This window comes from Silene latifolia, chromosome 3 (genome assembly GCF_048544455.1).
Source record: "Silene latifolia isolate original U9 population chromosome 3, ASM4854445v1, whole genome shotgun sequence".
Classification (NCBI taxonomy): Eukaryota; Viridiplantae; Streptophyta; class Magnoliopsida; order Caryophyllales; family Caryophyllaceae; genus Silene; species Silene latifolia.
Genome location: NC_133528.1, coordinates 137,036,868 through 137,057,872, shown reverse-complemented (window position 1 = coordinate 137,057,872; position 21,005 = coordinate 137,036,868). Strand labels below are relative to the sequence as shown.

The window sequence follows — 21,005 nt, the reverse complement described above, 5'->3', positions numbered from 1 at the left end:
TAGAAACAAAATTTCTAGAATGGCATTATTAGAAAAAAAGAAGTTTTAGGATGGCAATGAATATATTTTCCTCAAAAAATGTATTACATAAGGTTCAGACTCTCCGAGTCCATAGTACATCCACTAATTCAAGCTAAAGCAATATCAGTAATACAAACTAATAAACGTAAGATAGAATGGAATAGAACGGAAAATGGATAACGAGCATATGCACCAGCTTCACCTTCACCATCACAACTGACTTCCAAAGACCGCTGGCACATACGAGTCGCTGGGTGACAACAACAAGGTGTACTTACACTCTTGCGAAAAGAACGTAGATAAAAAGGGTGAAAAGCAAGACAACGAAGTCTGCCATCGATGGAGATTACTCTCCTACACCTTAGTAATCGTACCCATTGATCATAGGACCAACAAACCAATAAAACCAGCCTGAAGATAAATGAGAACAAGGGCAGTCCCGCAGTCAAGCTCCATTCCACAGGGTCCAAAAGGCACCGACCTTGATTCCAAGACTGAAGCAGAACCCAAAAGGAAGCGGGACAGGACACCCTAGACCTTTGAAGGGGACTATTTCTCAAGGAGATCTTTATTGAGGAACATGATAAGTAAATTAAACTGACTAAAACAAACATGACCATGACACTTATAACTAAAAACATGGATAATAAAAAATCACCACAACCACCCTACTCAACACTACAAACCGCCCCAAAATGAAACTGCCAAATCGGACCAACACCACAAACCAATAACTATGATGAACCCGTGTCAAACGACAGAAGAGAGAGTCTTCCGAAAATCAACAAGATCAGAACAAAATCTCCCACAACAGACCCAAGCCAAAACACGAAACCTAAAACAACAAAACACGGACTACCCCGAAGCCCCAACTGAACCTTAACAGAAAGACCAACATACAACAACTGCGACCCTTAACACCAAAAGGACATGCAAACCCGAAAGGTGGGTGACACACTACAAAGCCACCCTTTACACCAACCGACTCCTCTCAGGACCACCGCCACAACAGCGAAAAAGAGACGACACTGACAGACAAAATTGGAAAAGGAAAAGGGACCGATAGGTGGGGGGAATGAGGTGATCACCATATCTGACCCAAATCACAACGACATAGGACGACAATGCAACAGACGGATGAGCTATACTCATCGACACAGGGAAACAAAACCAAGAAAACCAACCCAGAGATGGGGGAAATGGGGGGATCACCCCTGGGAGGAAATCCAAAGCCACGGAGACAGGACAAGGAGACGGGGGAGGGGGCATGCAAGACCACCAAACACTGGGAAAGGACATGCAAGACCATCAAGACCCAAGAAAAGAAACAAACTGGCAAAGAGGAAGACCGTGCAACAACAAAGACCCAAACTTCGAAGGATCGGACAAGGGAAGACAAAAGAGACCGTAAAAGATCCGATCTTGCCGGCGTTGGAGAAACAGAAACCCATCCGAAGAAACAATCGGGTATCAAAGTGAAAGGTTGTTAAGCAGGAGGTGGAGGTACGACCTCCGGAGACAGGCCAAAGAATGGCCACATCTCCGGAGAGGCAGTTTTAAAGTAGAGGGATGTAGAGGAGTAGGCGGCTAGTGGTGGATCAAGACTGAGAAATTGGGGATTTTTAAGGGTTTTTTTAGAGGAAATTTAGAAGAGAAGGTGGCTGGAGAAGTTAGATAATGAGATTCTGATAACCAGGTGGTGTTAGTCCAGTGGTAGCCGGGTTAAACCTTGAAGCTGGTAGAAGTGCAGGAGTTGAGAGGTCCCGGGTTCGACTACCAGCTGGGGCGATGATCACTTGGCCACTGCAGCCCCCGAAGGGGGTGACTTACATGGTCCATGTGGTGGTGCGGGGATGCATGGACCCGGGGGAATTCAACCCCTCGTCATAAAAAAAAAAAAAAAAAAAAAAATTCTAACCCTTAGAGGGGCTTGAACTGTGTCGATTTCCGAACTTGAAAGGTTGCTGGAAGGAACAGATATTTCCGAACTGTGACAGCAGAAGTGTGTACCTCTTCTGTGGCTGTCCTTTCATTTCCCTTACTACGTCGATTAATATTGAATGATTGCCTAAGTTTAACAACTTTACCATCATGTCAAAATCTGAGTGATTTATAGATGTCATGAGGCGCTAGGGAGTAAAAGATCAGCGATTTCATGCATCCATGAACTTGGTGGAAATAGACAATGTTGGAGTGCTTGACTACTTGTTTGGAGAGTCTGTAGGGGGATATTCGTGATCTCTCGATTCAAGGTTTGCGGGGAAGAGTTTGTCGAGTTTAGCAGAAAAGCGCATAGCGCATAGTGCATGCTTCTTTTAATAGAGTTGGAAATATCGTTTTGCCCAAACCTGAAGAGTTTGTCGGGAGTTGAAAAGCATCCTCCAGGGCTCTGATGCCATGGAAATCCCTTATCTCGTCTTCCGAAGCTGATGAATCTGCCAAAGGAGTTTCAGTACTTAAACTAACCTCCCTGCAATCCATGGTGATAGGCAAATGCTCAAACTTAGAAGCCCTGCCGGAATGTGTTCTTTTCAGTACTGATTTAGTCTTTCAAGTGATTTTTCCACTTGTAGCTCTCAAATTTTGATTAATTCAAAACATTGATTTGGTAAAAGTTTGTGTACTCCGAATTTGATTTTGTACTCTATGTATACCAAGTGTCCAAGTTATTTCTATATGTACTTATTATAGGCATCATATTTGTGAAGGACCTCAAGCCTTGGACTCCGATTATGAGGAGCGCTATTACCGGCGAGTCTTCTTCCTCCGCAATCTACCTAACTATGTTGTCTTCTGATACACAATAGGCTCGGTCATCCTGGCATTAATATTTTAGATCGTATATACTCAAATAAATTTTAATCGGTCCAAACAACTTCCATTTATGTTACTCTCACGTTAGTTACATAGACGCCTTTCTTTTTATAATTCTAGTTCTATTCTATTTCGCTTGCACCAATTGATATCATTCATAACCGTTTATATGGACTAATCCGGCCTAAGAGAAAAGTGGGTACAAATATTACATGGTTCTCACCACAATATGTTTGGATTTGTCCGTGAAAATTAATCAAAAACTTTTAGGATACGTTGAGTCTTGATACACAAGTAACGGTCATTTCAAATTTGGAAGGCAACCTATGTTTACGAGTAGAGTTGACAAGTCTGACCCGCCAGAACCTGAGCAAACCCAACCTGACCCGACTCGATTATCAATGACCGAACTCAAACCATACCTGACTAGATATTGACCCGATTAAATTGATGACCTGACAATTATTAAGCTTAATATTGATAATAGTGAAAGTGATTTAGTGTTCAGATTAATACGTTTGACCCAAACTCGATCTGATCCAATTCGACTTAACCCGTCCAAAATCCAACCCTAGTGACTCGATTACTACCTCTATATTACGGGTCTAGGCCCTCGAAAAATGACCGGTACGGAGGGAGTATATGTCAATTAACATCCAACACATGGATGGCATTTTGGACTTGAATGTCATCCACATTCTACAATCTGGAATATTAAACTTGACAGTCAAAGATCAATAGATCAAAGCCTAATGCTATCATCCCTTACGTCATACTCCCTCTGTCCCGGTCATTTGTTGTCCTTTTCCATATTGGGGTGTCTCAGTCATTTGTTGTCCTTTCTATTTTAAGAATGAACTTGATGGGTAATTTGATCATTCTCATTCAATTTGTTCCACTTGTCATTTAGTTATTGGCCTTTTCCTCTTTCCTTGGTCTTTGTGCCAAAACGAAAGGACAACAATTGACCGGGACGGAGGGAGTAATTTTTTGCAACCTATATATACTATTTCAATTCATTCACTATACATAGCATACAAACAATAATAATAATGCAGGAAATCAAAGTGTATGGGGTATGGGGTAGTCCATTTAGCAGGAGGGTTGAAATAGCCCTTAAAATGAAGGGACTTGATTATGAATTTATTGAGGAAGATCTTGATCACAAAAGCGAGCAACTACTTATGTATAACCCTGTCCATAAGAAAATCCCGGTGCTTGTCCATAACGGTAAACCCGTCGTGGAATCGTCACTAATTATGGAGTACATTGACGAGACTTGGAAGGAGAATGGACCCCGGCTCCTGCCTACAGACCCTTATGAGCGTGCTCAAGTTCGGTTTTGGGCCAAATTTATCGATGACAAGGTAATTAAATTAAATTAAATTTAATTTAATTTATCACTTACTATATACTCCGTACATTTTTCGTTTTACAAGTCGGGTTTGATATTGTAATAATTTGGAGCATGCAGATGGTGGCTTCAGTAAGAGCAGCACTGTTGAGGCGAGGTGAAGATAGCGAAAAAGCGAAAGAAGAAATGGAAGAGGTACTTAAGGTTGTTGAGAGCGAGATCACAAAAAGAGATTTATTTGGTGGAGAGAAACTTAGTTTCTTGGACATCATAGGATTATTTATTGCATATTGGATACAAATTATTCAAGATGTTATGGGTAACTATGTTCTCACAAGGGAGAAGTTCCCAGGGATTTATGAATGGGCTGATCAATTGTTAGACGATGCCTTCATCAAGGAGAACTTGCCCGATAAGGCCAAATTGCTCCTAATGTTACAAGCTCGTTTCGGGGTTAAAGCTTGACCAAATGTTTCTTCTATTAGTTCAAGTTCATCATATACAATAGAATTGTCATATCATATTATGTGATGTTCTTTTTTATGGTAAATAAAAATAAATAAAGCACTCATGTATTGTAATTTTCCTTTTTATGTACGATAAATAAAAATAAATGCTCTTTATAATGACTAACTATTACGTAAATATTCTTGTAATTGTATATATTATCGTCTTTCCTTTTTATCTTTGTTAATATTGTGTCCATACACGTACATAGTATTTTTTCCTTGTTACGTTGTTACCAATTATTCAAGACGTTTCGGGTAACTATGTTCTCACAAGGGAGAAGTTTCCAGGGATTTATGAAACACAAATTGTCATTATAGACGATTACTATCCGTCAATAGCTATAGATGGATAGTATCCCTCTCACAAATGAAAGTGGGTAGTGTAAGTGGGTGGGAAATGGATACCCCCACTTACCCTCCCACTTTAATTTTGTGAGAGGCCATTATCCGTCTATAGTTATAGACGGATAATGGCCGTTTATAATGAGACGAATTGTTTATGAAAATGGGCTGATCAATTGTTAGACGATGCGTTCCATCAAGGAGAACTTGCTCGATAAGGGCAAATTGCTCCCAATGTTACGAGCTCGTTTTGGGTAGTAAGGATTGATAGGCTTTGTCGGACACCTAAGCAAAGATAAATTTCCCTAGATACAAATGAATGGAGTACAAAGGGGTCGAACACAAGGAGACGGGAATTGCTTATTGAAATGCTATGAATAGAAATCTATCAAGGTCGGTTGCGATTTGGTTGTTTGATTGGGTTTGGTAAAACTAAAGCAATAAGATGTAAATTCAATAATATTAAAGGAGTCTAGGAGAGTCGGGTCACACATGCAAATGTAAATAGATGTTCATGTTAAACTCAGAATTGATAACATTGTTTAGGTCTTATGACAACCACCTCCCGTCCTTATTGTCAACCATAGAACGGGTCATAACGAGCTCTCGCTATGGCTAGGTTCGGTCTACTAAAACATGCTTTGTCTAATTCATTTTCGTGCCTCTCGACTTATAAAAGTGAATTAACAAATTAATCTAAGATAGTGATCAATTACCAAAGATTAGCAGTTATATTAAGCATATGATATAAACTATTAAAACAATATTATATCATCCTAATTTAACATTTACAAATACTAATTATGCATGACTTCCCTATTCTTTAGACATATGAAACTACTCACTCACTAGGTTGCACCAAAACGGACACGGACACGACACGGACATGTGACACGACATCCCATGAAATTTAGGACACGGGACACGGCATTTAAATTTAATAAAATATATATTTTATAGTTATATATATATGTGATTTTATTTTTGAAAAAGTATTGAATATTAAATTTAAATAAGTGAAAGTAAAACTTACGTTAATTATAACTCATTCTCATTTTCAAAACCAAAACCAACTTATAATCAATCTATTTCGACATCTCATTACTAGTCTAAATAATATCATTTGTCTCCAATTCAACTTATTTCCCCATCAAATTTAACCATATAACAATTCTCGCTATTTAATTTAAATTCAACTTGATTCCTTTTGGAGGCCAGGTGTGTCCAAATACCATGGACACGGCTCAAAATACCGTGGACACGTGTCGGACACGTGCCGAAATAAAAGATGAAAGTTAGACACGGCTTTACAAGTGTCCGACACGTTTTGACGTGTGTCCGACGAGTGTCGTGTCTGACACGGGTGTCCGACACGGGAACACCGATTAGGAGGAGTGTCCATGCAACCTAGCTCACTCATGATGGAAATAAAACTAATAACATATGAATTACTAAACATGATTATAATGGAAAGGGGAACATATGAATTATGGTTATGTGGAGCTAAGTCAAACTAGCAACAACCAAATGAAAGGATGCTCAATCCCAAAACTAAACCCAAAATTTCAATGCAAACCATAAAAAAAATTTCCAAAAGATCATAATAAAATATGAGAATTTTTCTTAATTCCACTTCTTCTTCTTTTTCTCAATTACAATTCATGTTTCTTTTTTTCATTTCTTTTCATTCTTTTTCTCATAATTTTTTTTCTACACCTTTTTTTCCTCTTTCATCATTTTTCATTTTTCTCTTTTTCACAACTTCTTTTGAGTCCATTTTTGAAATAATGGTCAAAAATAAAATATTTGTCGTTTTGAGTCGGTTTTGAAAATATTTGTCAAAATGGTGTCCACGTAGGCTCGGGATTTCTAGATCTGAAACACGCCACTACTAATAGCGTGTTTTGTGAAGGAAACACGCCATTAGTAGTGGCGTGTCTTTACAACAATTTTTTTTCCTCAACTGACTGAACTTTAAAAAAAAAAAAAAAAAAAAAAATTTACATAAGACACGCCATTAGGGGTGGCGTGTTTCCCCTCCGAAACCCGCCATTCCCAATGGCTTGTTTGTTTTAGTCCATTTTTTAATGAAGTTTCTTTCCCTGCTCATTATAAACACGCCATTGGTAGTGGCGTGTTTTAGGTCCAGAAATTCCGAGCCTACGTGGACACCATTTTGACAAATATTTTCAAAACCGACCTAAAACGACAAATATTTTATTTTTGACCATTATTTCAAAAATGGATTCACTTCTTTCTTTCATTAACCAAATCCGGAAAATAGCAAATCCGGCATAGCCAAGCTCACAAAGACTAAAAATTAAGCAAATTCCAAATGAGCACCCTAACACCAATGACATAGCTACTAGCTTAACAAGGTATGCATGTATGATGTCGCTAGATGAATTGTAAACATGTGTAAAGAGGGGCTAGAAATGGGCAACAAAGTCTATGTGAGTGGCTTCAAATGAAAGCATATAATGAAAGTAATGCTCATAAAAGATGAAATAAAAATCATACTTGTGCGTTATTGATATAACACACACCATAAGAATACCTACACTCACCTAAGTGAGACCGGAAAAAGATGTACCGGTCCAAGGAGGCTCTACCTTACCATTTTGTAGCTTGCCAAAAGTCTAGATCAAGCCTAATGGTTCAATTTTCATCTTCCACCTACTATGTCAAGACATCTCCATGTAGCAATTATCCCATCAAATAAGAAAGAATCATTAGCTATAAGCTATCATTAGGATAAGCAAGAGGGCATAAAACACATTTCTCATGACAAAAGTAGGCTAAATGGAGCATAAATAGCACAAAGCAACACAATTCTCAAAATTTTCAGATTTTTCCTAATTGCAAACTACACTAAAATGCAAATGCAATCCCCCCCCAAGCTAAACACAACATTTTTCTCAATGTGCCAACATGTAATCCAACCAAAATAACCGTAAAAACGGTTCAAAGCACATAAAAAAGAAAGACAAGAGGCTATATCTAATTGGAAGAGGGAAATTAAACTAAAATGCAAAGAAAAGAATACTTACTAGACTAGCTAGCCTCCCCCCAAGCTAGTATGTATACGGGGGACTCTTTCAATCATCAACAATTTAAGAAAATGGCCAAAAATTGAAGCCTTTCCTACCTTTCCATGCTCTACCATTACCACTTCCCAATGCATCATCTTGGTGACCACTTCCACTTGGTTCATCCCTTTGGAGAGGAGTGACATATTCACCAATATTTTGTCCACTACCAAGTCCTTCTCCATAGCTATTATATCCTCTTCATAACCACCATATCTACCATAGCCACCATACCCTCCATAACCTCCATTGAAAGTCTCTACTCCATAATCCGAACCACAAAAATCCGGACCGGGAGCATAGTACCTGCATCATAGTTTGAAGAAGAAAGGAATCCACCCGGGGGTAGTTATAAAATCAAGGGTGTGGCCCCTCATGTCAGATTACACCTTGTCTAGCAAAATGATCATAAATAGGATGCAATGCAAGTCTTTGATCATCACGAATGACATTAACATTAAGGCTCAGGTCTCTCATCATATCCATCATTTCAATGCTAGAGGTGGAATGACGTGCTTGAGAGGGTTGACCTCTCTTACGCCGCTCAACGGTGGAATGTGTCTCTCCTCGTAGAGGCAAGTGATAAGTAGTGGGTGTAAAGGGGGCACTTCCACGATAGGGTTTGGTATGAACTAATGCTTTTAGTTCATTTTTCTCATCCGGTAGACTAATCGAATATTGTCTACCAATTTTCCAAATCATGGGAGGACGAGAACTTCTAAACCAATTCAAAGATAAAAAGTATTCATAATCAAGTCCATCCCCCTTTTCCCTAGTGGTAAGTAAAGGTCGCATGTCGGTGGTCTTTTGGTTAAAACGGCATAAATGATGAGCAATTTTAGTAATCAACCTACCCAAGACAATAGAACTAGTGCCCATGTGGCATTGTTTGGTCAAATGCACCGCAAAATGATAAGGGATGTTTATCCCCCATTTTTCATCACAATTGACATTGAGAAAAGTACCCAAAATTTCAACCTCCGTTTTCCTCACCGAGTGAGGCTCATTTCTACCAAAGAAAGTTCACCCCATAAACCTTTGCCAAATGCAAATTTCGGGGTAGTGGATATATTGATGAGGGACATGATCCCAATCAACAAAAGGATAGTGAGAAATGGATTCCCACATGTTATTTTGGGGTTGTAATATTCGGGTGAGTCAATATGCAAGTTTTCATGTGGCAATTGAAATATATTACTCCGTAGCAAATTCCGCTAAATTCAATCTATAGTCATTATTGAACAACCGGAAACTTACACCATATATAAAATCCTTCTTTTTAGATTTATGAAACCCAAATGAACTCAAGAACTTAAGGGTGAGTTCGGAAAAGGTCTTATAATCCATGGTGTAACAAGCTTTCATATCAAGGTTCTTAAACAAGGTTTTAACATTTTTTTCAATATCAATATTTTTCAAAGAAGCTTGATTGATAAACTTAGTAGGCTTCATACCCTTGCCTTTCAGGATTTCTTCTTAGGTTCTTATCTCTGTTGAGGTGTTTATCAAAAATTGCATGTCCATCGTTCACTATTCCATTTTGATCTCCTTAACTCTCCTAATCGGTGTTGCTATCCATTATTTATTATTTTTGTGAATTTGTAGTTCTATAATTTATTCAAAGTTCAAACATAATAAGTGAATTCAAGCAAAATTTGAACTCAAATTTAACCCAAATACTTGTGTAAGGCGGATTTACACAAAATTAATGTAAAACGGATTTTCTTAGGATGTGTTTGGATAGCAAAAGTGGAGGGAAAGGGAAAAGGAGGGAAGGGAAGGGAAGGGAAGTGTAGGGGAGCAGAAATGGGGTGTGGGTGTTTGGATACAATTTTCCTCCAAATCTTGTCTACTGTGAAGAGATTTTGATTACGCTTGGAGGAAGGAAATTGAATCCCTTCAAATCTCTCCCCCTTCATTCCCTCCACCCTCATTTGCTATCGAAACAAGGGATTAAATCCCCTACTCTCCCTCCCTTTCTTTTCACTTTAAATCTCCCAATCCAAATACACCCTTAATAACTATCCTTCCACACTAACATGGTTATACTCCCTCCTATTCTTAATAACCCTCCCCTTTCATGGAGGGCACGGGAATTAAGGGAGGGAAGTATTATATGGTAAAGTATTGTAGCGGGATAGGAGATTGGAGAAAGATAAGGTATTGTGTGATTAAAATAAGTATTGTTGTGGGGTAAGGTGATTAAAATAAGTATTGTTGTGGGGGTAAGGTAAATAAAATAAGATAAAGTATGAGTATTGTGGGGTATTGTTGTGGGGTGGGGTGATTAAAATAAGTATAAAAGTTTGCCAAATAAGGAAATGGGGAGAGTATTGTTAATAAACGAAAAAGGAAATAGAGAGAGTTATTTAGAATAGGAGGGAGTACTATCTTTGTATAAAACCACCTTATAGAAGACTAACTAGAAATTTAAATGATAGAAATTCATGTTGACTAATCTAAAATTGATTGACAAGTTTTTCTAATAGACGGGAGGAATTAATAAATTATGCTTTACTCCATTTGTCCCAATTATTTATTTATCCTTATTAAAATACCCTTTATAAAGAAAATAAAATGTAAACAAATGAACGGGACGAAAAGAGTAATTACTCACTACTCACTACGTCTCAATTATTTCTCTGCCTTTGCTTAAAAGGTAAACAAATGACTAAGATAGAGGAAGTATTACTTGTGAACAGTGGAAGAACTGATATAGAAGAGGGGGCGTCACCCCGAAGAATAAATTATGTGAAACTTTTGATTAAATTTTCGTTCTTTATTTTCTAGTTTATCCCTAGAAATTTCCCCCCTAAGACCATCCCCAAGCAAGGCCACCAACCGGGTCGTGACCTTGTTGGGTCACGCTAATGACGTTATTAAGTAGTATTAAGACGATATTTAGGACGACCTTGAGTTAGAAAGGGGCAACCGATGACCGTGAGTTGAGAAATTGGTAAATGTTGGTGACCTTATACGTGTCGTATTTCTATAGGTTTACCATATTAAAAAAACATAAAAACAAAAAAAGTACAAAAAAACGGCAGCTTCTCTGCCTCTTCTCTCTTCTCTGCTCTTATATCCTTTCGTCCTTCTTGCTTTTCTTTTCACCAACTTGCTTCCCTTTCCCCAGGTCCCTCTTTAATTTCTTCATCCATAATTTTCTCAACTCCTACCATACAACCATAATATTAATTGTGTAGTAAAAATATATGTAAAAAACACTATAAAAGTAGAGGTAAAAAATGCAAATCAGTAACATATTTTTAATCTTCTACCTAAAATAAATTACAAACATAAAAAAATATAACTCAAACACTTATAAAATTCTCAATTTTCAAATATATTATGGATTTAAACGAGTTTGATTTTTCAAGTTATGCTATTGACGATTATTCAACATATCAAGACTCTCAAAATTTCGATTTAAATCAAAGTACTCCAATTCCTACTTTTACGGAATTAATTTCGGGTAGCCAAAAGAATCAAAATATCGATGTTTTTGGAAATCAAATCTTGTTGTCCGAACTTCAAACTTAAGAACTTGTATCAGAAACCCCCTTTTTTGTTAAAAAAAAACCAAAAAATCATTAGCATCCACAAAAAATCAATCCAATTCCAAAATGGATGATCGAATTTGGACCGAAAAGGAGGAAGAAGCTCTTATGTCCGCATGGATTATGTGTAGTACCGACTCAATACTTGGAAAAAATCAAAGAACCGTCACAAGATGGAATGATGTATTTCAGCTCTATGAAAAAAGTCGTACGGAAAATCAAAATAAACTTGGGATTAGGAGTATCGAGGGAATGAAAAGTCGCTATAAACGACTCAATACAGCAGTGAGCAAATGGGTTGGTTGCTACACACAAGTTCTAAATCGACCACCGGCAAGCGGCACTAACATCAAAGACGACATAGAATTAGCTGAAATTATTTCGTAAGTTGAATAATGGTAACGATTTTGCTCTCTTTCATGTTTACGATAAAATCATGAGTAAACACCACAAGTGGAGCTCACAAAAACATCAATCTGAGCTCCCTGAAAACTCAAAGTCGGGTTCAAAAAGGTCAAGGTCGGAAATGGATTCTAACCCTTCTAGTGTAAATGTCAGAACCCCGTCTAGTGTAAATGTTCCAACCCCGCCTAGTGTTAATGTTCCAAGCCCGTCCAGTCTTTATGTCGACGCAAGTGACCGGCCCGAAGGACGGGAGGCAGCTAAAAAGAAGCGGAATGGAAAAGCACCTGAGGTCGTGCCCAATTCTATGTTAAGTGCAGATGACCGAGAAATAATGGAAGGAAATAGACTCACTACGAAAGAGCAAATTGATTTTCGGCAAAAAAGGATTGCAGCAGATTTTGAAATTGAACAAATTAGAATTCCAAAAATGAAAATAAAAATGGAGATGGGTTGGTTGAACACATTGCTCTCGCAACAAAATTTAAACCCGAAATATCAAGAGTTGAAGGACAAGCTAATGGACAAATATATGTCTGATATTTAGTTTATTTAATCTGTTTTTATTTTCTGTTTTTATTGTTGGTTGAATTATTAATCATCAATCCGCTGAAATCGACATATATTTGTCGATTTATTTTCTGATTATTAATCATCAATCTCGCAACAATGTAAGTCGATTTATTGATTTCGCATCAATCTCGCAACAATATAAGTCTAATTATTAATTATTAATCATCAATCTCGCAACAACTATGTAAATGTAACAAGATTTCGATTAAATTCCAACTAAAATGTAAATGTAACAACTATGTAAATGTAACAAGTAATTATTAATTCCAACGATGAATGAAAACATTAACAAGATTTCGATTACTAATTATTAATCAGAAAATCGGGATGAATGAAAACGATTTAACAAGAAATTATAAAAGATTTAACAAGAATTTACCTGCATGAATGAAATAGGGATGAATGAAATCGATGATATCCCCAATCAGAAAACCAATCGAAATAAAACCCAAATCGAAATAAAACCTAAATTTAAGAATGATATAGCAATGAATGATGATATGAATGGGATTTTGAGGGGTTTTTTTTGGGTTTAGAGTGTCGGTGGGATAAATGTGTATGGATAGATGGTTGATGAGATAAATGATGATATGAATGTGTGGATAGAGATGAATGCTGATATATTGTTGTAATTTTCATCGTTTTTTTTAAATAAAAAATTGTATTTTTATGAAATAGTTGAGTGGCTGACGAGTTGGGTTGGTTGAAATATTTTGTAAATATTTATGTAAATATTGCTTTCTGATTTTTTTATGTAAACCGTCAACTAATATTTTAAATACGATCACCAATATAATAGATATATCGTCAATAGAACTGATAATAGCCATTGGATTAATCATAGCCATTAGATTAGAGATATAGCCGTTGGATTAATTATAGCCATTAGATTAGAAATATAGCCGTTAGATTGATTATATCCATTAAATTAAAAATATAGCCGTTGGATTGATTATAGCCATTCGATTAGAAATATAGCCGTTACATAAAAAACTTATATATACCCCATATGGTTGTTGAACAAAATCACTCATACATTTTCCTTCTTTCAAATCACTCTTACAAAATCACCCTCACAAAAAATTGAACAAAATCACTCATACATTTTCCTTCTTTCAAATCATTCTCACAAAATCACCCTCACAAAAAAACTATTAGAATGTCTGAGTCAAATTCCGATTCTGATTCATCAAACGATAATATTGTCGATCAAAATAAGCTTTCCGATTACCAATGGGAAGCCGAAGCCGATGAAAGATCTAAGGCTATACAAAACCTTATAGCCCAACGTATGAATGAATACGTTAATAGAAGAATTCGTCAACCAAATCCTCCTCCTAGACGTCGTAGGAGAAACATTGAGAGGAATCGTGAAGAAGGTCATAAGCAATTGTACAATGACTACTTTATGGATCCGGTTTATCCTGAAGAGCTATTTCGCCGCAGATTTCGCATGCACAAGCATCTATTCATGCGCTTAGTCAATGCTCTATCCGCCAATGACCGCTTCTTCCAACAAAGAGTCGGCGGTAATGGGAGACCTAGTTTCTCACCATTACAGAGATGCACGGCTGCTTTAAGAGTTCTAGCATATGGTACTTCTACCGATTCAGTAGATGAATATTTGCGTATGAGCGATACATCCATCATGGACTCTCTTAAATTGTTCGTCGAAGGTGTATTTAGCTGCTTTGGGAATGAGTATACACGTAGACCCAACCCTCAAGATTTAGGAAGGTTACTTCATATGGTGCAAGCTCGTGGATTTCCTGATATGTTGGGTAACATTGACTGCATGCATTGAGAGTGGAAAAGTTATCCCACAGCATGGGCGGAACAATATGCCGAGAGAAGTTCAAAGCCAACTGTCATTTTGGAAGTGGTCGCTTCGTACGATTTATGGATATGGCATGCCTTCTTCGGCACACCAGGTTCGATTAATGATAATAATGGTCTTGAACGTTCTCCACTCTTTAATGACGTTTTAGAAGAATCTGCCCCACTTGTTAATTTTTCGGTTAATGGTACGGACTATAATATGGGATATTATCTTGCTGATGGTATATATCCTGGTTGGGCAACATTGGTTAAAACAATTAATGCGCCACAAATTGAAAAGCATAGGTTATTTGCAGCTCGACAAGAGAGTTGTCGAAAAGATGTGGAACGTGCTTTTGGCGTCCTACAAGCTCGATTTGCGTTCATCAAACGCCCTTGTCTTATTTGGGATCGAGCTAATATGGGGAAGGTTCTTATGGCTTGTATTATTATGCAGAATATGATAGTTGAAGATGAAAGAGAAACCTATCTTAACTATGAAAACATAATCGCAGAGTTCAAAGAAGATAATCCGACTTCAGCTAGTGATGATCCATATGAATATCATCGTCTTAGAAGATCGCCTCAAGAACGATTCATAGAAATTCATGGTGAGATTCGTGATCATGCCACTCATAACGCTCTGAAAAATGATCTCATTGAGCATATTTGGCAAAACTTCCGTAACTTGAATTAGTTTAGAATGCATTTTTTTTATTTCGTAGTATTTAATGTTTTTTAAGATCGTGTTTTTTTTTTGGACTTATGTATGCGGTTTTTTTATATGTTGACTCATGTTTTCAATAAAGTTTATTTATTGCCAATAATTTTTTTTAATGTATACTATAAAATTAATTACTTAACATATTTGAGTAGAATTTATTTTAAAAATGAAAAGATTAACTTAGTTGTAGTATGTTATTAAATAATAATTGTAAAAATAAGAGAGAGGTTTTGGTGGGTAGTGAATGTGGTAAATGATTGAAAATGTTGGAAAGTGGAAAAATGATTGGGTTGGTGACCTAGGTCGTGACCTTCTGCTTGAGAGGGTGAAGGTGGGTCAAGATTAATAAGGTGCGATTAAGAGGAAAAATTTTGGTGACCCGATTAAGGCGACCTTCTGCTTGTGGATGGTCACCATCCCCAAGCAAGGTCACCAACCGGGTCGTCAAGCTAATGACGTTATTAAGTAGTATTACGACGATATTTAGGACGACCTTGAGTTAGAAATGGGCAACCGATGACCCTGAGTTGAGAAATTGGTAAATGTTGGTGACCTTACACGTGTCGTATTTCTATTGGTTTACAATATTAAAAAAAACATAAAAACAAAAAAAGTATAAAAAAACGGTAGCTTCTCTGCTCTTATGTCCTTTCGTCCTTCTTGCTTTTATTTTCACCAGCTTGCTTCCCTTTCCCCAGGTCTCTCTTTAATTTCTTCAACCATAATTTTCTCAACTCCTACCATACAACCATAATATTAATTGTGTAGTAAAAATATATGTAAAAAACACTATAAAAGTAGAGGTAAAAAATGCAAATCAGTAAAATATTTTTAATCTTTTACCAAAAACAAATTACAAACATAAAAAAATATAACTCAAACACTTATAAAATTCTCAATTTTCAAATATATTATGGATTTAAACGACTTTGATTTTTCAAGTTATGCTATTGACGATTATTCAACATATCAAGACTCTCAAAATTTCGATTTAAATTAAAGTACTCCAATTCCTACTTTTACGGAATTAATTTCGGGTAGCCAAAAGAATCAAAATATCAATGTTTTTGTAAATCAAATCTTGTTGTCCGAACTTCAAACTCAAGAATTTGTATCAGAAACTCCCCTTTTTTGTTCAAAAAAAACCAAAAAATCATTAGCATCCACAAAAAATCAATCCAATTCCAAAATGGATGATTGGATTTGGACCGAAAAGGAGGAAGAAGCTCTTATGTCCGCATGGATTATGTGTAGTACCGACTCAATAATTGGAAAAAACCAAAGAATTGTCACAAGATGGAATGATGTATTTCAGCTCTATGAAAAAAGTCGTACGGAAAATCAAAATCAAAATAAACTTGGGATTAGGAGTATCAAGGGAATGAAAAGTCGCTATAAACGACTCAATACAGCAGTGAGCAAATGGGTTGGTTGCTACACACAAGTTCTAAGTCGACCACCGGTAAGCGGCACTAACATCAAAGACGACATAGAATTAGCTCAGAAATTATTTCGTAAGTTGAATAATGGTAACGATTTTGCTCACTTTCTTGTTTACGATAAAATCATGAGTAAACACCACAAGTGGAGCTCACAAAAACATCAATCTGAGCTCCCTGAAAACTCAAAGTCGGGTTCAAAAAGGTAAAGGTCGGAAATGGATTCTAGCCCTTCTAGTGTAAATGTCGGGACCCCGTCTAGTGTAAATGTTCCAACCCCGTCTAGTGTTAATGTTCCAACCCCGTTCAGTCTTTATGTCGATGCAAGTGACCGGCTCGAAGGACGGGAGTCAGCTAAAACGAAGTGGAATGGAAAAGCACCTGAGGTTGTGCCCGATTCTATGTTAAGTGCAGACGACCGAGAAATAATGGAAGGAAATAGACTCACTACGAAAGATCAAATTGATTTTCGGCAAAAAAGGCTTGCAGTAGATTTTGAAATTGAACAAATTAGAATTCAAAAAATGAAAACAAAAATGGAAATGGGTTGGTTGAACACATTGCTCTCGCAACAAAATTTAAACCCGAAAGATCAAGAGTTGAAGGACTAGCTAATGGACAAATATATGTCTGATATTTAGTTTATTTAATCTGTTTTTATTTTCTGTTTTTATTGTTGGTTTAATTATTAATCATCAATCCGCTGAAATCGACATATATTTGTCGATTTATTTTCTGATTATTAATCATCAATCTCGCAACAATGTAAGTCGATTTATTGATCTCGCATCAATCGCGCAACAATATAAGTCTGATTATTAATTATTAATCATCAATCTCGCAACAACTATGTAAATGTAACAAGATTTTGATTAAATTCCAACTAAAATGTAAATGTAACAACTATGTAAATGTAAAAACTAATTATTAATTCCAACGATGAATGAAAACATTAACAAGATTTCGATTACTAATTATTAATCAGAAAATCGGGATGAATGAAAACGATTTAACAAGAATTTATAAACGATTTAACAAGAATTTACCTCCATGAATGAAATCGGGATGAATGAAATCGATGAAATCCCCAATCAGAAAACCAATCGAAATAATTAACCCAAATCGAAATAAAACCCAAATTTAAGAATGATATAACAATTTATGAATGAAATTTATGAATGATATAGCAATGAATGATGATATGAATCGGATTTTTGGGGTGGTTTTGGGTTTAGAGTGTCGGTGGGATGAATGTCTATGGATAGATGGTTGAAGAGATGGATGATGATATGAATGTGTGGATAGAGATGAATGCAGATATTTTGTTGTAATTTTCATCGTTTTTTTTTAAATAAAAAATTGTATTTTTATGAAATAGTTGAGTAGTTGACGAGTTAGGTTGGTTCAAATATTTTGTAAATATTTATGTAAATATTTCTTTCTGATTTTTTATGTAAACCGTCAACTAATATTTTAAATACGATCACCAATATAATTGATATATCGTCAATAGAACTGATAATAGCCATTGGATTAATTATAGCCATTAGATTAGAGATATAGCCGTTGGATTGATTATAGCCATTAGATTAGAAATATAGCCGTTAGATTGATTATATCCATTATATTAGAAATATAGCCGTTGGATTGATTATCGTCATTGCTCATTCATGGACACCTTTTACTCAATCATGGACTTTTTTCCATAAAATTGGCAAAGACTACCCTTTTCATCCTTCCTGGCTCCCTTCTCTAATTATACCCATCCTAAACTAACCCTCCCAACTACGCTACCTCCACCCCAATAAGCCATCAGGTCACCTCCATAGCCAGACTCCATCAATGTCGCCATCATCGCCGCCTTTCAAGTTGCATGACCCAAAAATACATGGAATTTTCGTATGAATTCAATATGAGTTGGCAGACCAATTGTTGTATGGAATTTTTGTCGACATGAAACCATAGTTGGCGAAGTCGTCCGGCGAGGGAGTCGAGCAGGGATGAGGGAGAAGGGACAGGTTAGAGCGGCGTGGATCTGGATAGCGGGTGTGGCGCGCGGTTTGGGGATGGTGGCGAGAATGGGAGGCGGGTCTGGCTAACAAGGCCGGTCGGCGATGCACGGGAGTGGAACGGACGTTCAGGGAGGGGCAGGGTAAAGGTCGGTGGGGGTGCGTGGTGCATAGTGGGTGTTGGATGGTGGTGGTTGGGTGGTGCGTGGTGGTAGGACGAGTAAATTAATCGACTAATTTTATTGAAAACAAAATTGTAAATGTGGGTGTTTGGGAGGGGTAAAATGGTCAAGCATGTCCATGATTAAGTAAATCATGTCCATGATTGAGCATAACCCATGATTATAGCCATTCGATTAGAAATATAGTTGTTACATAAAAAACTTATATATACCCCATATGGTTGTTGAACAAAATCACTCATACATTTTCCTTCTTTCAAATCACTCTCACAAAATCACCCTCACAAAAAAACTATTAGAATGTCTGAGTCAAATTCCGATTCTGATTCATCAAACGATAATATTGTCGATCAAATTAGGCTTTCCGATTACCAATGGGAAGCCGAAGCCGATGAAAGATCGGAGGCTATACAAAACCTTATAGCCCAACGTATGAATGAATACGTTAATAGAAGAATTCGTCAACCAAATCCTCCTCCTAGATGTCGTAGGAGAAACATTGAGAGGAATCGTGAAGAAGGTCATAAGCAATTGTACAATGACTACTTTATGGATCCGGTTTATCCCGAAGAGCTATTTCGCCACAGATTTCGCATGCACAAGCATCTATTCATGCGCAAAGTTAATGCTCTATCCGCCAATGATCGCTTTTTCCAACAAAGAGTCGGCGGTAATGGGAGACCTAGTTTCTCACTATTACAGAGATGCACGACTGCTTTAAGAGTTCTAGCATATGGTACTTCTACCGATTCAGTAGATGAATATTTGCGTATGAGCGATACATCCATAAGAGACTCTCTTAAATTGTTCGTCGAAGGTGTAATCAGCTGCTTTGGGAACGAGTATATACACAGACCCAACCCTCAAGATTTAGGAAGGTTACTTCATATGGGGCAAGCTCGTGGATTTCCTGGTATGTTGGGTAGCATTGACTGCATGCATTGGGAGTGGAAAAGTTATCCCACAGCATGGGCGGGACAATATGTCGGGAGAAGTTCAAAACCAACGGTCATTTTGAAAGCGGTCGCTTCGTACGATTTATGGATATGGCATGCCTTCTTCGGCACACCAGGTTCGCTTAATGATATTAATGTTCTTGAACGTTCTCAACTCTTTAATGACGTTTTAGAAGACTCTGCCCCACCTGTTAATTTTTCGGTTAATGGTACGGACTATAATATGGGATATTATCTTACTGATGGTATATATCCTGGTTGGGCAACATTTGTTAAAACAATTAATGTGGTACAAATTCAAAAGCATAGGTTATTTGCAGCTCGACAAGAGAGTTGTCGAAAAGAAGTGGAACGTGCTTTTGGCGTCCTACAAGCTCGATTTGCGTTCATCAAACGCCCTTGTCTTCTTTGGGATCGAGCTAATATGGGGAAGGTTCTTATGGCTTGTATTATTATGCATAATATGATAGTTGAAGATGAAAGAGAAACCTATCTTAACTATGAAAACATAATCGCAGAGTTCAAAGAAGATAATTCGACTTCAGCTAGTGATGATCCATATGAATATCATTGTCTTAGAAGATCGCCTCAAGAACGATTCATAGAAATTCATGGTGAGATTCGTGATCGTGCCACTCATAATGCTCTGAAAAATTATCTCATTGAGCATATTTGGCAAAACTTCCGTAACTTGAATTCGTTTAGAATGCATTTTTTTATTTCGTAGTATTTAATGTTTTTTAAGACCGTGTTTTTGTTTTGAATTATGTATGCGGTTTTTTTATATGTTGACTCATGTTTTCAATAAAGTTTATTTATTGCCAATAATTTTTTTTAATATACACTATGAAATTAATTACTGAACATATTTGAGTAGAATTTATTTTAAAAATGAAAAGATTAACTTAGTTGTAGTATGTTATTAAATAATAATTGTAAAAGTAAGAGAGAGGTTTTAGTGGGTAGTGAATGTGGTAAATGATTGAAAATGTTGGAAAGTGGAAAAATGATTGGGTTGGTGACCTAGGTCGTGACCTTCTGCTTGGGAGGGTGAAGGTGGGTCAAGATTAATATGGTGCGATTAAGAGAAAAAAATTTGGTGACCCGATTAAGGCGACCTTCTGGTTGTGGATGGTCACCATCCCCAAGCAAGGTCACCAACCGGGTCGTGACCTTATTGGGTCACGCTAATGACGTTATTAAGTAGAATTAAGAC

The 21,005-nt window shown here is 36.9% G+C and overlaps 2 protein-coding genes across 2 annotated transcripts; both read left to right on the top strand.

Annotated features, from left to right (window-relative positions):
• The first annotated feature begins 3,890 nt into the window (after positions 1 to 3,890).
• On the top strand, positions 3,891 to 4,658 carry LOC141646323 (putative glutathione S-transferase). The gene is made up of 2 exons (XM_074454252.1): positions 3,891 to 4,202; positions 4,310 to 4,658. The coding sequence occupies exons 1-2, from the start codon at positions 3,957 to 3,959 to the stop codon at positions 4,652 to 4,654; spliced, it is 591 nt and encodes a 196-aa protein (XP_074310353.1). The 5' UTR covers positions 3,891 to 3,956; the 3' UTR covers positions 4,655 to 4,658.
• Positions 4,659 to 13,820: 9,162 nt separating this feature from the next.
• LOC141649769 (uncharacterized) lies at positions 13,821 to 15,176 on the top strand. Its single transcript, XM_074458450.1, has 2 exons — positions 13,821 to 14,442; positions 14,488 to 15,176. Exons 1-2 carry the CDS (start codon positions 13,821 to 13,823, stop codon positions 15,174 to 15,176), a joined length of 1,311 nt encoding a protein of 436 aa, XP_074314551.1.
• The last annotated feature ends 5,829 nt before the right edge of the window (positions 15,177 to 21,005 follow it).

Excerpts from the sequence above, each read along its gene's own strand:
- LOC141646323 (XM_074454252.1), top strand. The coding sequence starts at position 3,957 with ATGAAGGGACTTGATTATGAATTTATTGAGGAAGATCTTGATCACAAA. Across the intron at positions 4,203-4,309 it reads CCAAATTTATCGATGACAAG|ATGGTGGCTTCAGTAAGAGC; the intron begins GTAATTAAATTA and ends TGGAGCATGCAG.
- LOC141649769 (XM_074458450.1), top strand. The coding sequence starts at position 13,821 with ATGTCTGAGTCAAATTCCGATTCTGATTCATCAAACGATAATATTGTC. Across the intron at positions 14,443-14,487 it reads TGGATTTCCTGATATGTTGG|CATGGGCGGAACAATATGCC; the intron begins GTAACATTGACT and ends GTTATCCCACAG.